Source organism: Penicillium macrosclerotiorum, assembly GCF_028827735.1.
Source record: "Penicillium macrosclerotiorum strain IBT 26536 chromosome Unknown utg000003l_segment0_segment0, whole genome shotgun sequence".
NCBI lineage: Eukaryota > Fungi > Ascomycota > Eurotiomycetes > Eurotiales > Aspergillaceae > Penicillium > Penicillium macrosclerotiorum.
In genome coordinates, this window is record NW_026643083.1 from 1,890,476 (window position 1) to 1,912,535 (window position 22,060).

General features: G+C 49.2%; 7 protein-coding genes across 7 annotated transcripts; 5 read left to right on the forward strand and 2 right to left on the reverse strand.

Annotated features, from left to right (window-relative positions):
- Window positions 1–502: 502 nt before the first annotated feature.
- N7462_003576 (polysaccharide deacetylase family protein) lies at window positions 503–1,590 on the reverse strand (the record flags this gene model as incomplete). Its single annotated transcript, XM_057075302.1, has 4 exons — window positions 503–641; window positions 697–1,101; window positions 1,160–1,436; window positions 1,485–1,590. The coding sequence occupies 4 exons, from the start codon at window positions 1,588–1,590 to the stop codon at window positions 503–505; spliced, it is 927 nt and encodes a 308-aa protein (XP_056934807.1).
- Window positions 1,591–2,144: 554 nt separating this feature from the next.
- N7462_003577 (putative amidase) lies at window positions 2,145–3,863 on the forward strand (the record flags this gene model as incomplete). Its single annotated transcript, XM_057075303.1, has 3 exons — window positions 2,145–2,173; window positions 2,235–2,857; window positions 2,914–3,863. The coding sequence occupies 3 exons, from the start codon at window positions 2,145–2,147 to the stop codon at window positions 3,861–3,863; spliced, it is 1,602 nt and encodes a 533-aa protein (XP_056934808.1).
- A 1,452-nt stretch (window positions 3,864–5,315) lies between these two features.
- N7462_003578 (putative neutral amino acid permease) lies at window positions 5,316–6,856 on the forward strand (the record flags this gene model as incomplete). The annotated part of the gene is made up of 3 exons (XM_057075304.1): window positions 5,316–5,493; window positions 5,566–5,995; window positions 6,061–6,856. 3 exons carry the CDS (start codon window positions 5,316–5,318, stop codon window positions 6,854–6,856), a joined length of 1,404 nt encoding a protein of 467 aa, XP_056934809.1.
- Window positions 6,857–7,872: 1,016 nt separating this feature from the next.
- N7462_003579 (uncharacterized protein) lies at window positions 7,873–8,379 on the forward strand (the record flags this gene model as incomplete). The annotated part of the gene is made up of 1 exon (XM_057075305.1): window positions 7,873–8,379. The coding sequence occupies one exon, from the start codon at window positions 7,873–7,875 to the stop codon at window positions 8,377–8,379; it is 507 nt and encodes a 168-aa protein (XP_056934810.1).
- A 1,740-nt stretch (window positions 8,380–10,119) lies between these two features.
- N7462_003580 (uncharacterized protein) lies at window positions 10,120–16,618 on the reverse strand (the record flags this gene model as incomplete). Its single annotated transcript, XM_057075306.1, has 3 exons — window positions 10,120–15,064; window positions 15,178–15,869; window positions 16,616–16,618. 3 exons carry the CDS (start codon window positions 16,616–16,618, stop codon window positions 10,120–10,122), a joined length of 5,640 nt encoding a protein of 1,879 aa, XP_056934811.1.
- A 721-nt stretch (window positions 16,619–17,339) lies between these two features.
- Window positions 17,340–18,193, forward strand: N7462_003581 (uncharacterized protein; the record flags this gene model as incomplete). Its single annotated transcript, XM_057075307.1, has 3 exons — window positions 17,340–17,405; window positions 17,466–17,592; window positions 17,706–18,193. The coding sequence occupies 3 exons, from the start codon at window positions 17,340–17,342 to the stop codon at window positions 18,191–18,193; spliced, it is 681 nt and encodes a 226-aa protein (XP_056934812.1).
- A 560-nt stretch (window positions 18,194–18,753) lies between these two features.
- On the forward strand, window positions 18,754–20,199 carry N7462_003582 (MmgE/PrpD family protein; the record flags this gene model as incomplete). Its single annotated transcript, XM_057075308.1, has 3 exons — window positions 18,754–19,211; window positions 19,291–19,679; window positions 19,721–20,199. The coding sequence occupies 3 exons, from the start codon at window positions 18,754–18,756 to the stop codon at window positions 20,197–20,199; spliced, it is 1,326 nt and encodes a 441-aa protein (XP_056934813.1).
- Between the last annotated feature and the right edge of the window lie 1,861 nt (window positions 20,200–22,060).

Below are 22,060 nucleotides of genomic sequence, written 5' to 3' on the forward strand. Positions count from 1 at the left end.
GGGACCATTTCAAAATAGCCAAAAAAGACTTATACAAAGCTAGCAACTTCGAACATCAAATCATTGGATGTGAACATCACCATTTATTATACTCTATAATACATCGGCCACCGATAATTAGTTCTAATTTTGTATATACAGGAAGTAATATTTCTTGCCCTAATCAACATTGTATCCTATCAAAGCAATCCTATTGAGGCCCAGCCAGAAATATGGGCTACATCAGTGAAGCTAATAGAAGAGGAAAGATAGTAATGTTACTACAATTACAAAGTTATGCATGGATAATTTGATTAGCCAGGTGCCCATTCATAATTTCTAATATTGTTGGTATCCTTGTACTCGAAGGCAAATTTGGACCAAACCTTGAAATGACCAGATCTTTGAAAGTTCATCTTTAGGAGTGAAGCTGAACATCACAGACACTCAACATCGTTCGAAAGATCAGACCGGATCTCAAATCAACCAGTAGGCAAAGGATCTATCCGTACAATTGACTCGATTATTTCCCTAGCATGGCCCCCGGTGGCGCCGGCATCAGTGCCCCTGGCGGCACGGAATTCTTTCTTTTGAACTCGTCGCAAACCTGTTCCATTGTCACAAACTCTACGCCCTCATGCTTCATGAAGTGTTCAATAAGCCTGAACATTGTCAATATCTGTATTCTTCTTCAGAAAGTGAGCAAAGCCAGCATACCTTTCATGCATCAACAAGACATGCGGTCTCCCAGAAACATCCGGGTGGATCGTTATTGGGAAGATAAATTCGTCATACTCTCGATAAAAGTAGTCAAAATGATCGCGCCAGATATCTTCGACGTCTCGAGGGTTCACAAAGCCGTGGCTATTGGGGGCTTTTTTGATGAACATCATTGGCGGTAAGTCATCGATATACCAGTTGGAGGGGATTTCGACCAGTCCAGTTTGTGGTCCAGCTTCTAGCGGCTTCATCCACGTTTCGGCCTTTTGGGCATAATTAATTTTGGTCCAGCTATCACCGGTGCGGAGATAATAAGCTTGGCAGTCCTCGTGGCTCATACTATGATCATACTCGATTCCGTAGTCAAGAAGTAGCTGAGCTCCTTCTTGGCTTGTTTCCCACCTAACAAATATTAGCTTCTAGTAATACGCAAATGAAAACCTGAAAGCAGCTGGCTTACCAGGGGGCAACGCTTCCTCGCGGTGGTTTGCCCGCGAACTCAGTCAACATGCGATATGTCTTATCCAACACATCTCTTTGTTGCTCTAAGCTCATATCCGTAGGATTTTCATGGGAATAGCCATGCAATCCAATCTCATGTCCTGCATCGCGGACCGCCGCCATATCCTCTGGAAATGTCTCCAATGAGTGGCCCGGAATGAACCATGTCGTCTTGATTTTGTATTTGTCGAATAGTTTGAGAAGGCGCCTTGTTCCAATTGTTCCAGCCCAGACACCTATTTTCCGTTATTTACTTTTTCTGAGAGATAAGGAAGCCACCTTACCTCGAGAGATGTCATTTGTTGAATCTTCGCCTCCATACGAGCCGAGCCATCCGGCTACAGCGTCAACGTCCACACCGTATGTGATTAGTACTCGCTTCGGACACATTATATCGTGTTTCTTATAGCAATTGATGTGAGAATGAAACAATTGAGATGGAATGGAACTTAGAAGAGTTGCTTATCTGTCGTCGTATTTGTGCAAGTGAGCAACAGCAAGGTAGTGAAGGCTAAGCCAAGTCTCCCCTTCGGAGTCGTCGGAGTCGCCATGACATCTACGCCGAAGAGATCGTCGGTCGCGCTCCACAGCCAACATTAATGCAATACAGTACTTGTCGTCTTCAGCTATTTCAGGCCTACCTCGTAAAACGTTCCCCGCTTTTGCATGCTATCACTTCAACCGAAGATAAACCGAGACCCTGTGTGGGTCTGCAGTGTTGGAGTAGAGTTGGGGTCAGATAACACGGCATTCTCACGAATGGAGCCAGGCACATTAGGTAACTGGTGAGCATTTGCCGACGATCTCCAAAGAAGAAGATGCGATCTCGTCGGCAAGTGCTGATGAATTAAAAACATGTTGGTACGGCCCCGGCGCATAAATCTTCAATGGCCCCCGAAATGCACATTCATGAGCCAATCTAACCAATCTCCTTAAGAGCTATCATGTCTGTTCTTTTCACAAACATTTCAGAGTAAGATTCGAAGCCCCTGTGCACTTTGGAGACAGTAAAATGTATGCTGACATCATTCAAGCAATAACCCGGTCAAGCCCGGCGATGCTGAAGCACTTGTTGAACCCCTGGGCTTAACGATCGATACTGTTGAATCAGGTGATTTCCGTACCCTGTTAGCTGCTGTACATGATTGTGCCGAAACTGTGTCTGCTCTGCCAGATTATCAGCCGGTCTCGAACCAAATTCAATATCCAAGGGAAAATATACGTCGCCCGGGCAAAGATGAGCAGGTTCTTGGACATGCATGGGCTCATCGATTTCTCATCCGCGGAAATCCAGAAGGAGGCATCTTGAAAGGAAGGTCTGTGAGTCTTAAGGATGTTATAGCAGTAGCTGGTGTTCCACAATTGTTGGGAAGTGATATCACCCCATCATGGACCCCTACTACCGATGCTACCGTCGTCACACGAATTTTGGATGCTGGCGCAAATATTCTTGGAACTTCAACTTGCGAGAATTATTGTCATTCAACGTCTTCATATACAAGCGCTCAAGGCATCGTGGAGAATCCTCATGCTACTGGATACTCGGCAGGTGGAAGCACATCGGGGGGAGCGGCACTAGTTGCTGCTAACTTGGTCGATATTACGATCGGGGGTGATCAGGGTGGAAGTATCCGAGTACCGGCTTCGTTGTGCGGGTGTAAGTTTTTTGATCACTGGCATTTAATTGCAGATTCCGACTTTAACTGAGTCTAGGTGTTGGTCTTAAGCCAACGTATGGGCGAGTTCCATTCACTGGGATTTCAAGTGGTGATTCCATCAATGATCATACAGGGCCATTGGCCAGGACCACTCTAGAGGTAGCACAGTGCTTGGATGTGATAAGTGGCTATGATGGGATTGATGATAGATCAGTTGGCAGCGCAAAACCAGGTTCGACGCGCTTTGCGGCGAATCTTCAAGCTTGTGCACAACGACTGGATGGTCTCAAAATTGCGATCCTCAAGGAAGGTTTCGAGCATAGTGCCGTTAGCTTCAGTGTCAGAAGTTCTGTCTTGGCAGCTGCAAAGAAATTTGAAGATCTTGGAGCGACAGTAGAAGAAGTATCTTTACCCGACCATTTGCATGGACCGGCTATCTGGACCATCCAGCAGCGGATAGCTGGAACACAGACTCTCCTGGGACAAAATACCGGACGACGAGGGCTTTATATGACAGAGATGGAGCATGCAAGATTACCGTGGACTGACGACGGTTTCCAGCGGGCTTTCCCATCAACCAAGAATGTCATTATCAACGGGCTATACCTCATGAAAAAGTTTCCCGGTCTTTATGGCAAAACCGTCAATTTCGGAAGACAGCTAGCTGACAAGTATGAATCATTGTTTGAAAACTATGATGTGATGGTGATGCCCACGACCCCTGTTGTTGCTCCTAAGCATGGCAAACGGGGTCTTCCTATGGACTCCCTTCAGCCCAGTATGGGCTTAACCATCAACACTGCCATCTTTAATGTTACAGGACACCCTGCGATGTCTATACCTATTGGACTTGCGCCCGCCAAGGAAGATAAAGAGATCATGCTTCCAATCGGTATGCAGGTTGTGGGAGGACTATGGCAAGAAGAAAAGATATTGAGGGCTTGCCACGCATGGGAGACACATTTTGACTGGCACAAAATGCAATTTGCTACAAGCAATAATTAGCTAAGATAATCGATATGAGAACTTAGATCTCCCATTTATGTCAAAAGCCAAAAGCCTGGCATGTTTCGTGGGTATCTCAAATTTAGCATCACATTCAAATATATAGCTCTGACTCAATTAGGCTTGTTGGATGAATGCCCATATTCTAAACTGATCTTGAAGATACTCAGTTATTGATCATTCGTAATATAGCTTCCTGTTTCGATTCAATGATAATTTGAGTTTGTGATATATCATTATACTGCCCAATCAACAGTCTATCACCCTGCAAGTAATACCCTTACATTATGCCTACTCTATGGTGGCCTTATACAACCTAACCCTAGTTCAGATACAAATTATAATAAATGGCTCATCTCGGACTATACTTCTCTGATGACACAGTAATATCAGTTTATGACCCCTTCCCCGCTCTTCACAGTATTTATTTCTTTAAGGATTCACAAGCGAATCGTATATACTGAATTCTACTAGTATTGAGGAATACCTTCATATTTGTTATGTTCTCTTTTACTTGCCTAAGAAAATCAAGATTTCTCCCTTATTGTATTTAACTTTATAAAATAAAACAACAAAATACCCCCTAATTAATCCCTGATATGATCAAGGACTAAATTACTAATATCGGCAGAGCATGCAATCAGGATGCGAAAAATAGTAAATCGCTAAGGTGTTGGGTCTGCGTGTGGCTTATCAAGCCTTGGCTGGGAGCAATTCTAAAGACTCTACCAATTGTTGAGCCTGATTAAGGTGATTATTACCTCCTTCAAGACCAGGTGGCTTGAAGGTATACCCAACTGCAGGTGACTTGGCACTATCTCGACCGTCTAGTTGCCTAGGTCGTACCAGAACCTTCAAGTTGTCTCCAATTTACTTACCCCAAATTGTTACCCCTCGATTTGGCTTGGTCGGGTTATTGTCCATTGTCAAATCGATTTGCCACTTACCCCAGCCTTATCTACTACACCTCATTTGCAGATTACAGAGCACAGCAAGGACAAGCAAGCATATCTACCTTTCTCTCGGGCTCTGCCATTCGCTGGAGCCATGTTTCCCCAACATCTAACCTCCTTTGGAAATTCCACCGGAACTTACCCCAACACAATCGACGCAGGCTCAGCACCCATGCACCTAGCTAACACAAGCTAATCCGTGTTATCAGGTAGCTTGAGTTCGTGAAGAATAGTAGAGTGGGGAATCTAGCTTCCTTGTGGCCAACCTCGTTATCACGTCCCGACAGGCGGAGAACCCCAGAAACCTTGATGGGCGACCGGCAAAATAAGGAGATGAGACTTCCACTCCGGAAATAAAACCGAGATCTGAGATAAGTGCGTTTGCGGATGGTCCTTACTATATATTCTATTCCGAAAATCTGCTGTATCTTGCGAATATTCCCTTCATGGCTTTCAATTACCCGATTTCTTCCCATTAAATTCCTCCTGGTGCTTTGCCATGTCGACGTCAGATGATATCAAAGAAGCCCCCTGGTACAGAGGCGATGCCCATGCACTCGACTGTGACACACAGAAAGCAGAGATGGAAGACCAACATGAAGTTTTCAAGAGAGGTGATGGTCAGGTTGACTTCCGCACTGTGAGCTGGATTCGGGCTGGAGTTATCTTCCTAAAAAGTAAGGAAGTTTTTCTACTGCGTCAAACCAACCGAGAAGAGTTGTAGCTAACCATATTTGCCAATTTGACAGTTATTTTTGCGACCGGTGTGCTGTCAATTCCTTCTTTGATGTACGAACTTGGTGCATTCCCTGGTGCTGTCAATGTCGTTGGCTGGACTCTTTTGAACACATACTGTGCCATCCTGCAAGGGAACTTCCGGAACAAGTACCCTGGGTGCCACTCAATTGCAGATATGGCCCAGGTCGTTGGCGGCCCTTTGTTGAAAGAGCTAGTTGGTCTGCTTTTCACTGTCAGCTATGTAATTGTGGCTGCATCAGGCATTATTGGTGTCTCGACTGCTCTGAATGCATTGTCGCTGCATTCAATTTGCAGTGTGTGGTTCAGTTTCGTTGCGACAATCATTATTGCGGGATGTGCGAGTGTCCGGAAGTTTTCGCATATTGGATGGCTGACCTGGGTTGGGTTTGCCAGTGTGTACATCGCTGTGTTCATCATTGTGTATGGTCTTGTCTTTCCCCGTCGTCTGGCATTCTGTCGCCTAGAAATCCGCTAATACCTGTCAGCATCGGTGTGACTACAAGAGATCGCCCTGCAGCTGCACCTCAGACGGGTGATTTCGAACTCGGATATCGCGTCATTGGTAACCCTAGTTTTACGACCGGGATCACCGCTGCAGCTACGATTTTCGTGTCGAGTGCCGCGACCTCCGCTTTCTTACCTGTCATTTCGGAGATGCGAAAGCCTTCCGATTACCCCAAGGCCGTGTATATGAGCATGAGTTTAGTGACCGCGTCCTATCTGACCTTTAGCCTGGTGATCTATGCGTGGTGTGGGAAGTGGATTGCATCTCCTTCGCTCGGCAGTGCTGGTACTACGGTGAAAAGAGTGGCCTACGGAATTGCCCTTCCTGGATTGATCATCAGCGGCTGCCTTTACGTGCATGTCGCAGCTAAGTACTTGTTCGTCCGTATCCTGCGGTATTCGCGGCATCTACAGGCGAACACAATAGTCCATTGGGGCACTTGGCTAAGCTGCACCCTTGGCATGGCTACAATCTCTTTCATTCTGGCTGAAGCGATTCCTATTTTTAATTATGTGCTGGCACTTGTGGGTGCTTTATGCTTTGCGCCACTGGCAATTAGTCTTCCAGGTTGGCTCTGGCTGTATAGCCACCCACAGTATCGGAAAGGTAATAGGGTCCAACAGTCCATCTATACGCTGCACATTCTATTGATCCTCTTGGGACTGTTTATGACGGTCGGTGGAACCTACGGTGTAATCATCCAGATCAAAGAGGCCTACTCTGATGGGCAGATCTCTTCTGCGTTCTCTTGCGCAGATAACAGTGGATCATCATAGAGTATTCGAATCTTTTCTGCACTCTAACTAAATAAATCATTCGTGTTTTAACGAGTTCGGTAGACGTGCATACACGTGTTGTATGTTCTATTTCAACGTTTCTGTATTAATTTCTCTATCTTGCCCAGCATAAGGTAATATTTATTTCGGGCCTATCGGTTCCTGAGTCTAATTTCGAGTTTCAGCCGATCTCCCCGGTATTGTATTCGATATCCTCGAGCCCAAATCCCGGTTTTTAGATTTTAGATCCAAAAAATACCATCCTAATAGACCAAACGACGTTGGAACAAACACTCGAAAAAGTATCGCCCGAGGGCTATTGACTGCGTGAAAATGACCACGACAATCCTGGCCTGTGCCGCCGAAAAAACATTGATTACTTGAGTCCTGCCCCCGGGGGATTTTCGGTAAGTAAGATTACTCTTACAAAAGACATTCTTGATCCTGATCTTGTTTAATTTCAGAATTTTGGTGAGCATATTTTGAGCTTCAGCCTCTTGTCCCACAGTAGACAACTCTGCTCCACGTCCTGGTCACCATATGATTTGTGAATCCCTTACCTCCACGTCCATGAGCGACCACTTGCCAACCTGAGCCAACCTTAACCGAAAAGCACCGACTCAATCTAGATAGGCGGCTTACCCATACACCTATCAGATCCGTCCATCAAAATGCGACACACCTCGGGGTTGGCGACTAAGCGTCGCTGCTTAAGTCCGGCGGACCCATGCCAAGCCCACTGGGTCCGCAACCAGTGCCGCCGAATCCGATCAGTGACCTTATCTTGCTCTCCCCTCCTCCCCTTCGACTTCATTTCCTCTCGACTCCGACGGTTTCATTCTCCTGTGCTTGCTTCTGCCATGCACTCATGAGAAAAGCTGATCTGTCGTGAAATCCAGCCTCCTCCCAACCTCCCCAGTGATGTGATACCGTTCCAACCGCTTATCAGCCCCGTTATCAGTGCAAGCCCCCTCCCGGTCGTACTTGTACCCCGGCGCCCGGACACAATACACAACATGCTTTTTGTCCAGCTTTTCCTGGCATTGTGCTGCTGCAGCCTGGGTACTACAGCCGCCATCCCATTTCAGTCCCTGGATCTCGAGAGAATCGACTCCAAACTTCCTCGGGAGTGGTCATCATCCGGGGACGCGTCATGGGGCCCATCTGCCCAGCCGGAGACCTCGGATGAGGATGGTGGTCGCCTTACCAAACGAACCCCCTACTATTTCCCTGAGACTGTGCCGGACAGCGAGGAGATTGCCAGTCACCTGGGTGCGATGCGTGAGGCCGGCCTTGTGGCCAGCTCGCAAGAGCCCGAATCAAAGTCAATCAATCCGTCCGGTACAGAGATCGACCCCCGTGTACAGATGCGTCCCATGCGGGACTTGATATCCGAACTCGACCAGTTGGATGCGACACAATCTGTTTGGGATACTCTCCCTCCCTTCGGCTTCTTCGTTGTCGCTACTGCCCTCATCGCCGTCCTGACCGTCTTTCGAGGCTGCCTGCGCGCTCGACACTGAGCGCCACGAGACCCTGGATTCCCGAATCCGGAAGTTTGCCCGACCATCGTGTTCTTGTCCCGTCCTGTCGTTGGTGGAACCACGCTTCCCGCGCTCTTATGCACTCTTATGTTCGGGCTATACCCACCCCACTCCAGGCGCTAACGCTGCATCCCCCCGTCCCGAGCTTGACTCGACCCCAGCTCCCAGCGCCCATTTGCGCAGCGGCATGTTGAATTCGTCCTAACAAACCTAGCGACCGTGCAAAAAATTGTACGACAAGCGCTGGTCGATTTTGGTCCGAATTTCTCGATTGGGGGCCAAATGAATATATACCGCACCGCTTATCTGGGAGGTATCCCCTCGCTCTCGGGTCGCACAACCCCAGTCCCGGCAACAACGTGGCCCTACAGATTAGGCCGCCGGGCTACCCATTGAGGAAACCGCTCCAGGGGGGGGTTTTCAAATCCCCAAACTTTATTATGACCGTGGTGTGACTATTTGTGGCCAATTAATCAATGCCTCCTTCGCTCTGGGTGATACGGGCAATCGCGATGCTGGTCATTGTGGATGTCTCGTTTCTGCGTTTCTTGCGATACGATCCCTCGATGAAGAGTATTATTTATACCCGTAATTGCTAAGCAGTCTCTGTAGAGGAATGAATGATTTTATGCTCAATATACTTCCAGCAATTTACTGCTTCTCGCCGGTAGTTTTAGCCAAATGGAGTTTTTGCTATCTTTTCAAGAGCCACGTTCGAAAATAATCGACCCCGAAGCGTGCGATAGACGGAAGGACGGAGGGCATATCATTTGACATGATAGGCAAACTTTCCTAAGGATGTCCAAGTCTTCCTGTCAGATGAAGAAGCTTCCACTACCTCCTCAAAAGAGGTTGGTGCATACCACCTGTAACCCCAATTCTCGGCTCAGGTGTCGTAGCAAAACGAACCCCCTTTATCTTGCTTACCCCACAAAGCATTTTTGCCATGCCCTCTCCCTTTACTTCATGAACAGCTGTTGAGTAATGCACTCGCGGCATAAGTAATTATTTTGCATGGATCCCCATTATTGGGACCCATTCGTGGGCCCAGTGGGGCCAAGATGGTAGTAACACCGTTACAGGAGTTGCTAGCGAGACGCTAGCCACGATGCCGAGACTTTGTAGAAGTAAAGATAGTAGAAAGAGAAGAAGCAAGTTTAAATACCCTCATGTGCCCAAGAGTTGCACATAATAATAAAGATCACTTATAACAAACCATTCTGTAAGTATGAATAAGTCTACCTTTACATCCAACAACAATAGGGGCCAGAGAAAGAATTACGAAAACACGCGTCTAGGCGCTGACATCGATACTATTCAAGGCGGAGGTTCTGCGGGAAGAGAGATATTCTAAGATCAACACAGTCCAGATTATCTATTTTTCGCTACAGACAGAAGGATAGAGATGATGGGCAAAGAGAGAAAAAAAAGAACGGGTGCAAATGCATGCCCTTGACGCCATGGAGAACAAAGTATCAAAAGGACCAGATAAAGATTTTTCACAAGAGCCGCCCAAGACAGAGAGAAAGGGGAGGGAAAAGGGAGAAGAAAATTACATGAAACTCTTTTTTGCAAGTCCCTTTCCTTCTCAGATGCATCTGGGGTGAGGAAGAGGGGGAGCGAAAAGAAAAGACATAGACAGGGAAAGGATAGCGAGGCATAATAATAAAATATGTACGCAGTATTAGGAAGAGAGAAAGGAGAGAAAGGAAAATGCACCTAGGAGTCGTCAACAAGGCGCTTTTGAGCCCAGGCACGCTTCGCACCATCCAAAAGGACATCCATGTTCCCGCTGTTGTCACACATGCTACGGAACAGGCCTTCCTCCTTATTGATCAGGGTCCAAGGGTGGTCATATTCGATGACGCGGCCATGATCGAGGACAAGGACCTTATCGTAGTCGATGATTGTTTGCAGACGATGGGCGATGGTGATGATTGTGCTGTCATGAAGCTCGCGCAGGGTTTCCTGGATTTTGGCGTCGGTGGCATAATCAATTGATGCGGTGGCTTCGTCCATCATCAACACACGAGGTTTCTTAAGTAGAGCGCGGGCGAGACACAAAAGTTGCCTTTGACCCTGAGACAGATTTGAGCCGGACTCGGAGACTGGGCTGTCGAGGTTGTGGAAGATGTTTTTGTTGTCTACGATGCTGACGACACTGCCATTCATGCCGTTGGCCTCATTGGCGGTAAACGTGCTTGTTGTCATCGGGGTTGTAGTACCAGAAGTTTCGGACCCGATCAAATGCACGCGGCGAAGAGCAGTGAAGATCTCTTCGTCCTTGAACAGACCGAAAGGATCGAGATTGCTGCGAATAGTGCCAGTGAACAAAGTGGGATCTTGAGGGACGATCGTGATCGCTTCACGCAGATCTCGAAGCCCGATAGAACCAATGTTAACTCCGTCGATCACGATCTCGCCATTTTCGGCCTCCAGACCGCGGAACAGAGCCAATGCAAGAGAACTCTTGCCCGCACCAGTGCGACCAACGATACCAACCTTCTCACCGGGTTTCACAGAGAACGAAACCTCTTTCAGCACAGGATCGAGGTCTGGCCTATATCGAGTGGTGTACCCGTTAAACTCCAACGCACCCTGACTAGGCCAGTTGGGCTCAGGGCGTGACTCAGGGATAACAGGGGCAGCCTCTTGGTCAACTTCGAGGTACTCCCTAACTCTCTCAACAGAATTCATATTCTGTTGAACCTCCGAGTAGAGGCGGACAAGCCAAAGAACATTCTCCGTAAAGGTAACCGCATATGTGAGAGACAGACCAGCAGCACCAGCGTCAATCTTGCCGACATTGATCAAAACAAATGTGGCGGAGAAAAAAGAAACCAAAGCACCAGTCCAATCGACACGAAGAGCAAGCCAGCGGTTACTAGCCCACAGATAAATATGAGGCCGGTTATAGGCATTGATGCGGCGGTGGTTATCAACGATAAACCGTGGACCATCGCCATATGCACGAATGGTGACAATACCATTAAGAGTCTCACCAAACTGCTGGTACAACGGGCTGCGCTGAACAGATTCCAATCGCTTCAGGTCTCGAGAGGAGTTGAGGTAGATGGCACCGAGAGCAGTATACACTAAGGTAATGAAAACGCCGGCAATCAGGAAACCAGGGGTGATGGCGGAGATGAGGATGACAATCATGATAACCGAGGCCAAGCTGTGGAGCATGCCAATCGCCACGGGCGCAACTTCTTGGTCAACAGATTCAACATCCTTGGAGAAACGGTTCATGAGTTGACCAAGAGGAGTCGAGTCAAAGAAGCGGAATTTGGCGTGCATCACCGTTTTCAGAAGACGATCATGGATCTTCCAGGACGCATGAAGCGAGCCCCAGAAGAGGACGGCCTCTCGAGAGAGCGAAATTGAAATATAAAGGACACCCAGAAGCGCATAAACACCCAAGTAATACCCAACGTTGACTTCTCCATTGGACTCTGCAGTTATACCCACCGAGCGGGAGGTAAGCTGGGGTGGAGCCCAGGTGCTCACCTTTGAAACGCTTCCAACGTTAAAAGTCGGCAGCTTCAAATGAGCAGCAGCAGCGTAACTACCGACGTCACCCTCGACACCAACATTGGCAGTTTGGTAGGCATTGGCCCACTGGCGGATCCAAATATTGGTGGACACGGAACCGAGTTGCTGCATGCAGAACACGGACACAGCGACGACCCAATAGTACCAGGAACCCATGGAACCGAGGTACATCATGATTGTCGACAATTTGATGCTGCCAGTGGTTTTACTCTCTTTCAATCGTGACTTCTCATCTTTCTGGGCCTTGCTAATATTCCCGTTTGCTGTTCCATTGGCGGAGGCAGAATTCTCATCTGTTGCCTCTTCTTCGCCTTCCGAGGCGCGACGAGATAGGCCACGCGAACTGGCTCGGGAACCGGGGCGGGATTTGAAGAATTCATCGCCCAAGGCACCAGTCGAGGCAACATCATCAGGGCGGCCCTGGGCGGTAACCTTTCCGTTCTCCAGAACCACGACATGGTCCGCCTGGGGTACGGTAAGGGCCACATTATGGGTAACTAATACACAGGAACGGTTCAACATCAGCGGGCCAGTGAGAGCTTGGCGGAAGATGTGCTTGGCAGTGTGCGAGTCGACAGCAGAGAGACAATCGTCGAGAAGTAGATGGCGAGCACTGCTATACACAGCACGAGCCAAAGAAATTCGCTGCTTCTGGCCACCTGACAAACTGATGCCTTTCTCCCCAACGAGAGTCTGATCACCAGCGTCCAGAATCTGAATGTCACGTTCAAGAGCACAGGCCTTTAGCACTGCACGGTAGCGCTTTTCATTGTACGGGGACGCAAAGATGATATTATCTTTAACAGTGTCGTTGACCAACCAGGCCTCTTGGGCACAGTACGCAACACTATCGATCAAGCCAGTCTCAGGGTCAACAGGAAGATCCGCACGGCTCGTCATGCCTCCAGGAAGGTGAACACTGCCCTCTACCAGTCTCATTTCACCGAGTAGTGCCATGAGAAGCGAAGTCTTTCCAGAGCCCGTGGGTCCCGCAATGATACTGAGACGACCAATGGGGAAGTTTACGTCAACATTAATCAAACGGAATGCGTCTGTAGCATTGTCCGAGGAGGAGGAAGCGACCTGGGCCTGAGGTGCAGAAGTGCCCCAAGTAAGTGTGGCATTCTCAAGGGCAATCTTGGATGGGCCGTCGGCGATGCTGCTTTCCCGGAGTTGATCATATTTCCCAGTCTCCTCCTCATTCAAGTACTTATCAACTCGGCCCAATGAAACTTGGGATTCTTGAACGTGTGCAACCATATCAGCAAGTTGATCCAAAGGCACACGCAAAAGAGAGAACATCGACAACGCAGGGAAAGCGATCGATGGGGTCAGCTGCTTCTTCTCGACAACAGTGTACAGGAAGAACGATAGGAACGTGATCAGGATCGGCGTTCCATACCAGACCGTAGCAGCGCAGGACCAAAGGATATAGCGGCGACGCAAAGACTTGAGTTCCGCTTTGCGCTTCTCATTGACAATATCCTGGAAGCGCTGCTCCCAGGCAAAGTACTTAATAATGCGAATGTTCTGAAGCACTTCATTGGTAGCGTGAATGCGAGCGTCGGTGCCCTTAAGAATCATATTCTGGACTTTGTTGAATTGTCGTGCGATAAAGAGGTTGACCGGCAGCATCAAGACCATGATTGCAATGCCAGCGAAGGAGCTGAAACCCATGATCTTATACAACAGGGTGACCGCCATGATGATTTGCACGGGAACACTGGCCCACAGAAAATGGAGATACGCTCCCACCTCGCTGACTTTGAATGAATCAATGGCCATCAAGTTGATAATTGTGCCGACATTAGCCTGTGTGGAAGCATCATCCAAATCAGATTCCGGTTTCTTTCCAGACTCGGTATCGGTGCCGGTACTGGTTTTCTTCTTTCGGCCAAATGAGAGGGTTCGGAGCAGCTTGTTCTTTTTCGATTTCCCATCCGGGGCTGGCTCTTCGGCGGCTTTTCGAGCAGCATCTGGCGCGGCACCTGCTTTACGTCGGAGGGCTTTGGCATAGATCTCACCGATGATGATAGCCCGGACCTTGACACCCATTTTGCGACCAATGAAAAGGGCCTGTCCATCCGCAACGCCTTGAACAATGGCGGAGCAGAAGAGGAGAATTGCGTAAAGCCAGGCGGCATTGGGGGTTGTGGAGCGGGGATCTTCGACATATTCCAGGATCGCCTTAAGAAGCAAGCTGGGTACAAAGACGAAAAGGTTGGCGAAGACAGTCCAAGCACCTTGTTTCAAAAGGGTACCCGCGAAGAATCGAAGTAACTTCCACGCCAAAGAGCCCTTCATCTGCCGTTTGCGAAAGTCTGACAGGACCGCGGCGGCCTTCTGCGATGGGGTTAAATTCCACACATCCTCCAGTTCCAGCGGCTGTCGATAGCCTTTCATGACGAGCGGGTCAAGCCAGGCAAAGGTTGCGAGCGACAACAGACTGGCCATGGGGTGCCGCGGAGGTTCCAATCCATCCTCGCGCTCTACCAAAACTGTCTTGTTGCCCCGACGAGTAGTCAAGGCGATCAAGAGGAGTAAGGTGCTGAGAGCAAATTGGGCGCTGCTCAAGATGACCGCATGTCTCGAGATCGGGTGAATGATTGCAGATCGGAATACCATAATGTTGAAGAGCCATTGGGCGCTATATAGCAGAGCCGTATGGGTCCAAAGCCTGGGGGCGGAGAACAGATCCATAGTGGACAGAAGCAGTCGGACCAAAACCAGAAATAGAATATAACCCCAAGAGATGAGGCCTGCTGTCGCGGGCAGAGTTCCATGACGACCCCAGCCATGGGTCGTCAAGATGACCACGAAAAGCGCGACCTGGGCAATCAGCGCCACGATCTCGATGGTGACAATCGTAATCTCTCCTCGTGGACGATCCATTTCGAGGTGCAATTGTTCACTCTGTACGGCTTGGAACAGCATGGGATCGGATTCGGATTCACGACCGATTGGAACGTTCTCATCGTCGGAGGCATCGTCGGGGAGGACCTTGTACGCAACGCCTTTGCGGGAGGTGACATATCGATAGATGAGACGCAAGGTAATCAGGAGCAGAGATAAGGCGCACGCGCCGATCGGGAGAGCGACTTGCAGAATGCTGTATCAGATTATGATGATCAGTTCATGTCAAACGGGGCCCGATTCAACGGTCAAACGGTCAAACGGTCAAACGGTTTGGGGTGGGAGGCACCAGGCAAATGATGTACTCACTTGCGTTGGAAGCAGTGGGACAGGTCATCGATGGCCCAGAGAGGGCCCTGGCACTGCGGGAACATGGTCTGCGGGGAGCGCGGAAGAAGCAATGAGGGAAGCTCCCAGCAGCCAACGTCGCAGAAATTGAGAAACCGACGCTCTCGGGACGACCGTGCTGGAAGATCCAGGCAATGCGACCGGGGAAGAGAGCAAGGAAAAACCTCCGACCCCTTACGGGTTAACAACAATCGAACACGACTACGCAGAGCCCGACTAGCATTGCAAAGTTGAGCGAATCCGGAAGGACGGCGTTTTCGGGCGAGGAATCCGGGACTGAGGACCGTTTCGATGCCGAGGCGAGACGGGGAGGGGAGGGGGAAAAGGAAGGGTCGGTCAAGTGGTGGCGTCCAGAACAAACTGCCGAGAGGTTCGAGACGTTCTAGGGGAAATGAAATGATAAATGAGCGAGGGGTATGATTATGGACAAGCGGGGGAGGATTCACGATGGGATCGTGACTAGAATTTGCTGGCGGTCTCGACTGCTGATTTGCCCCAAACCGGCGGTGGACAACGGCGGTTGCAACGAGCCTCCCGTTGGGTTTAAGGCCCACTTTTGGGTCCAGGTGACATCGGCTGCCACCAACCCACCGCAGCGCAGCAAGGTACCAGGTACCTATCCACCGGCGCTTCCAATTGCCCGGAACCAGGAGCTGTTCGACCTATCGCAAGAAGTATGACTCGGCATGACTCTTCAGGGTGCATTGGTATGCATCTGAGGAGGAGAGAGGTGGCGCACGGGGTTGGGGTTGGGCTTTGGATGTATGGGTGAGCCCGCCCGCCTATAACGTACCTACATTAGGGAGGAGTTCCTGTACGATCTAAAATGTATTACGTACGATATCACGATATCACTAGTCCCGAGCACGCTAAATTCATCCATTGCCCTCAATATGCATGTTCTGGCCAAAATAGAGCGACACACAATTTTAGTCTGCTCCGAAAGGATGAGAGGCCACGCCAGTCAGATGGACTCAGATCATCTTAGCCGACGCTATTATGCCTCAAGCCCAGGATCATTGCTGACCAACTTGGCCCCTCCTACAGCGTCGGTGATTACCGGGCTCCGGACACGAAAGTTCTATAAGATGTGACCATCCGCTTCCAGTCATCCGTCCGTGGTCTCATGCACCTCATCGGAGCATTTCATCTGATGACTCTCTGCAGTGCCGATCACTGCTTATCAGGGACAACAGTGTCCCGTTATCGCACGGCTTATCGCAAACAGTGATTGCGGAACAAGACATGAGGTTGATGTTATTATATAGATTGGAGCCGGGCCTGCCTGTGCATGAATATATTGAATCGATTAGAATCAATGCATGTACCATCCTACCCAGGCCGTCATACTCTATGCCGAGTCAGTGCCTAGTTTCCAAGTACTCAAGATTGAACTCACCATAGTCGCAGAGCTTCCCTTCCTGTAGACATCAGCCCTGTCTGCAATGACCATTTGAGGTCCATGCCTTGAATTTTCAGCTTGAGCTAGGCAGAGTCCACTCTCTAATTACTCCCATCAGAACAAATCATGCAGGGTGGTTTTCCTCTTTACATTTTCTTGTTGCGGAAGGAACAGAAGAAGTTAAACTATCTTTTAGGACGTCGCAGTGATTCATCCTTGAGCTAGTAAATTAGTGAAGGAACTATATAACTTGGTAATAAGCTAGCTACTCGTTAGTTAGATAGTTAGTTAGCAATACATAATGACTCACCAGACCCCATTATTTCGTTGTCTAATTCTGTGATATCCCCAGAACCCCAAAAAATAAGACAGAAAAATAGAAATAAAAATAAAGCCCAAAAAAAGAAAGGAAAAAAAAAAAACTCTAGCCGCCTCAGCCCGCCACGGGTTGCCGCCATGAAGAGTCGCCACCAGCCACACAGGCTTCACTTGGTTGACTAACTACCCGAAGCGCCCCCCCCCCTTCTCCCTCCAGGGACCCCCGACAAAGGGCCCCCCCCGACATCATCGTCCGATCCACCTTATCCGCTCTCCTTTCCATCCTTCTCTCCTTCTCACAGCGTTCAACATCCGGCTCCTGCATCGCCGTCTCATTATCTCTCTGCCGAAATCTGGATCAATCCATTTCTCATTGCCGTTCGTTTCCCTACCCGAACCCGTCATGGCGGAACGCATTCTTATGAACGAGTTCCGCACGTTGTCATCGGAGCGATGGGTGAACATCGAGGTCGGTCGCTCAAGGCCCTTGATAGACTGGCTGCCCAGCTAACGTTCTTTACCTTCCTAGCTACACAATGACGACATTTTTGAGTGGGATGTGGCACTGCTTGTGCTGAACCAGGACTCCCTCTATCACGGCGGCTACTTCAAAGCACGCATGACATTCCCCCAAAACTACCCCTATGCACCACCAAGTAAGGATGACCCCTGCCTCCTCAGGCCCCCCCCCCAGGCAGGCTATCCAACATGATATGTATCACTTTAATCTATACCTCTCATGCTAATCGGTTTACTGCGTAATCACCAGAGTTTCGCTTTGTTCGACCGCTGTTTCATCCAAACATCTATGCTGACGGCAAGCTATGCATCTCTATCCTCCACCCGCCTGGTAATGATGAGATGTCTGGCGAACTCGCTTCTGAACGCTGGTCCCCCGCCCAACGAGTCGAGTCTGTCCTGATCTCCATCCTGTCCCTGCTCGATGATGCCGAAGTCTCCTCTCCAGCGAATGTTGATGCGGCGGTGATGCTGCGCACCGACCCGGCGCGATATCGTACGATCGTGAAGTCCGACGTGGAGACCTCTAAGATGGACACCCCGCCAGACTTCAAGATGCCGACAGGGGAGCCAGGGCCGACATCCCGAGAGGTAGAAAAGGAGGACGCCGATCCTGACTTTTGGGCTGACTCCGATGTCGATAGTGACGTCTTCGGAGGCAGTGACTCGGACAACGAGATGGATATGGACAACTTCAGTGGAAGTGAAGATGAAGATGAGGATGACGATATTTTGTGAGTGTGCTCGGCCGAGGCACCTACCAAGCTCATCCTATGGGGTGCTCGCACTCGAACTCTCTTTCTTCGCCCGATTCATTTTTCAACACTGGGATACTAGCATTTGTGGCGCTTACGGGCATGGACATGGGCATCAGTCATATTTTTCTTTAGCATGGTCTTCTATGTACGGGTCTTGTTTTCTTTTCCTTTTCTCTTCTCCCAGATGAGCGGCACTATTTTATCTGGACGTGGTTTTTTTCATTGCTTTATTCCGCACAGCATTCGGGGGCCAATCTATCGCATTCCATAGTACCACATATTTCAAGTTTACCAAATGTTTACCCCAACTCGTCTTGTGCCGTAGCTCCTATCCTATAACTCTCCATTTAGAACCTTGCAAAATGGGTCGCCCCTCTCCCAATTCTTCTTCCCCCCCACATCTCCGGCCCACTCTTAACTCCGAGGTATGCCACACTCCTATATCGGAGAATCCCCAGCCAACTACTATACTACTGTGTTCTGATATTTAGAGCATCCAGCACTATAAAAAACATCAGCCCCAACCACATCAAGAGCAACATGGCCACACAAGCCCTTGCCGATTGGGCTGTCGCCCTCACATTTACCTCTCTCCCTCCAGAAACCATCCACGCCGCCATTCGTAGCTTCTACAATTGGGCCGGCTGCACCATCGGCGGCAGCACCCACCCCGCAACCACAATCGCGCGCACGGCACTCGCCCGCTTCTCTGGCCCGCCTACATCGCGGCTCCTCGGCGCGCCGGATGCCCATGCCGTCGATGCCATGAATGCCGCCCTCCTAAACGGCATCGCCTCGCACGTCCATGACTACGATGACACGCACCTCGACACGATCATTCACCCGACCGGCCCCGTCGCCTCTGCACTACTCGCCATCGCGCAGACCCTGGACCGCCCCATTTCCGGCTCGGAGTTCCTGACCGCGCTGGTTGTGGGCATTGAGGCCGAGTGCAAGGTCGGGTTGGCTGTGTGGCCGAGTCACTACGACGTTGGGTGGTGCGTTATTCATCTCTCCCGTCGTTCTACGAGTCACGGCTCACGATTGAATCGAATCCTAACTAAGAACAAATTACAGGCACATCACCGGCACAACAGGCTCCATCGGGGCCGCCGTTGCCGTTGCCAAGCTTCTCGGCTTGAGCGCGGGCCAAACGGCCCATGCTATCGGGATCGCGGCGACGCAGGTCACCGGGTTACGAGAGATGTTCGGTTCGCATACGAAGTCATTCCACGCGGGACGGGCAGCGCAGAACGGGCTGCTGGCGGCGGTTCTAGCGGAGCAGGAGTATACGAGTTCAGTGCAGGCGCTGGAGGCGAAGCGCGGGTGGGCGAGTGTGGTAAGTGCGGCGCATGATCTGGAGGCGCAGATGGCGACGCTGGGGGCGGCGGGGCGGTGGGAGATTGAGCGCAACGCGTTTAAGCCGTTTCCATGTGGGATTGTCGTGCATCCGGTGATTGATGGCTGTGTGTGGGTGCATGGGGAGTTGACGGCACGGGGGTTACAGTAAACCAAGTGCGGGAGATTGAGGCGCGGGTGCATCCATTGGTGGTGGAGTTGACAGGAAAGACGGCGCCAAAGGATGGCCTGGAAGGCAAATTTAGTGTGTATCACGGCGGGGCAGTTGGGGTGTTGTTTGGGAAGGCCACGCCAGCGCAGTATGAGGATGAAGTGGTCGCGGACCCGCGGGTTGTGTCTGTGAGGGAGCGGATCACAGTGACGGTGGATACGACGATTCGTTCCGATGAATGCCATTTGGTTGTGCGAGTGGATGGAGAGGAGGGAAGAGGAGAGATGGTTATCGAAAAGCATGTAGATCATGCTGTGGGGAGTTTGGAGCGGCCGATGACCGATGAACAGTTGAAGACGAAGTTCAAAGATCAATGTGCCTCTATTCTAGGTCAAGAACGGACAGAGAAAGCCAGTCAGTGGTGCTGGAGTCTTGACAAGGCTGTTGACATCAGGCAAATCAAGGATATACTCTAGGGATTCATAGATGTGAAGACTGAAGAAATCCAGAAACATGGTACCGTTATTAGATTATATATCCTACGCAAGTCGAGATATATAGGTAGCTCTACATAACAGATTTCCTCTGCCGGGTGGAGCTTTCCTATCTAAGCCACTGCCCCTGCTGTGAGAGCACTCAAAGTCAGGCTCACTGAGCTGCTCGGAAAATGATTAGATATGTCTATGGAGCACTCAGTCAACACGCATTCTATACCAAAAGTAGCTCTCTGCCCTACAAGACCGTTTATCTTGGGAATTCAAAATAGCCTTCACTTACGCTCCTTTGACATCTAATAGAAGGCATCAGTGGCTATATAGAGAGCTGATACTGCCAAGCAAAACTTTTGTTACCCACTAGGATTGAGATATAAAGCTCGATGTCTACGGTAATGTTCAACATTCAAATAGGATTATCAGGTCTCTGCAGTCGCACTATTGTGTCAAAAGAAGTGAGCAATAAGCCAGTCTGCGAGAGCATCAGTCCTCTTATTACTGAAACTTGTAGTGTCGTTGATAGCATACAGCCTGAAGGTTCCAACGTCGAGTTTACTTGAAAGGATCCTATGGACATTGGATCTGTTAGCGCCGTACTGTATGTAGGTCCTTAACTCGTTTTTCCACCATCGAGAAGCATCTTACATGACAGTAGTCTCCATAAGCAGCGGGGTTCGAATAACAGTCTCGAACTTCTCGTTTTCAAATTGATGGTCATGTTAAGCATTGCTGTTCTTCATAGGGTTTGCCACCGCAAAGCTGGCAAACATGACTACGGAGATAATTTCATTTTGTGGGTGATGTTGGTCTTAGTCTTTAGAGGGTTTGGAATTGAGAATAATGATATGGAGGAAAATCTTTATACCAGGAGAGAGCTGCTTTTTATATTATACTGTCTGTTGGTGATATCAATAGAAGCCTGCATGTCGCCCAAATCAATGATGTATCCTAGTTTCTAGAATATGCATTCAGTGTTATGCACGATTAACTAGTCGTCGTTGTGTTAGAATAAACCTGGATTATATGGTCACGGAATAGCCGAATTGATGTATTAAATTTCAAGGACTCCGTAGCGTATCAACAACACTATGTCACAGCTTTCCCTCCTCAGGTTAATTATTGAGAGGAAGTCAAATGAGAAGGCTACATATATCATCATTTTTTTGCAACTGCTTTTGCTACACCTCCAAACATAACAATACAAAAATAATACCATCAAGATGAAGGTCATGACTGTTCTTTGTCTAGTTATCTTCGGTACCTTTGCCGTAGCAGGACCCGCATATGCCTATAGTCAAGATAAGAACAGAGTTGAATAGAGAAGGTGTGATCCTCGATCTGGAGGAAAGCCTCCATGTGATGAAGGGTTTGAGACGCCCGAAAAACTTGCTCCTTCTTGTGATGGAGATCCTATATGGAGTTGACCTTTTCTGTTTGAGACAAGCTGAGAATACATAGACTGACGTAGATGGGATGCGGATAGTGCTGAGTACCTTGTCAGATGTGCTTGGTACTGCATTATGGGCAAAGTCTTATGGATCATGTCCGAATGGCACCCCACTATTTTTTAAGGAATGTGTGTGAATAACCGGGATTTGGGTTTGCATTGGATCTTTGTACGCCTTGGTTCAGGTTTTTCCTATTGAATTAGGTTTCCCTTGCATGCGAATGTGAAGGCTGCTTTTATACAATTTTCTCTTAATCTCCCATATGAATGCTCCTGTGTTGACTTTGCTTTGGCTCATTGAGTCATACACATTGCTCAAACAAGGGGTTTATCCAGAAAGGGCAACCTTTGCGTTAGTATACGTTGGTATATAGTGACGGTATTCGATATGACAAG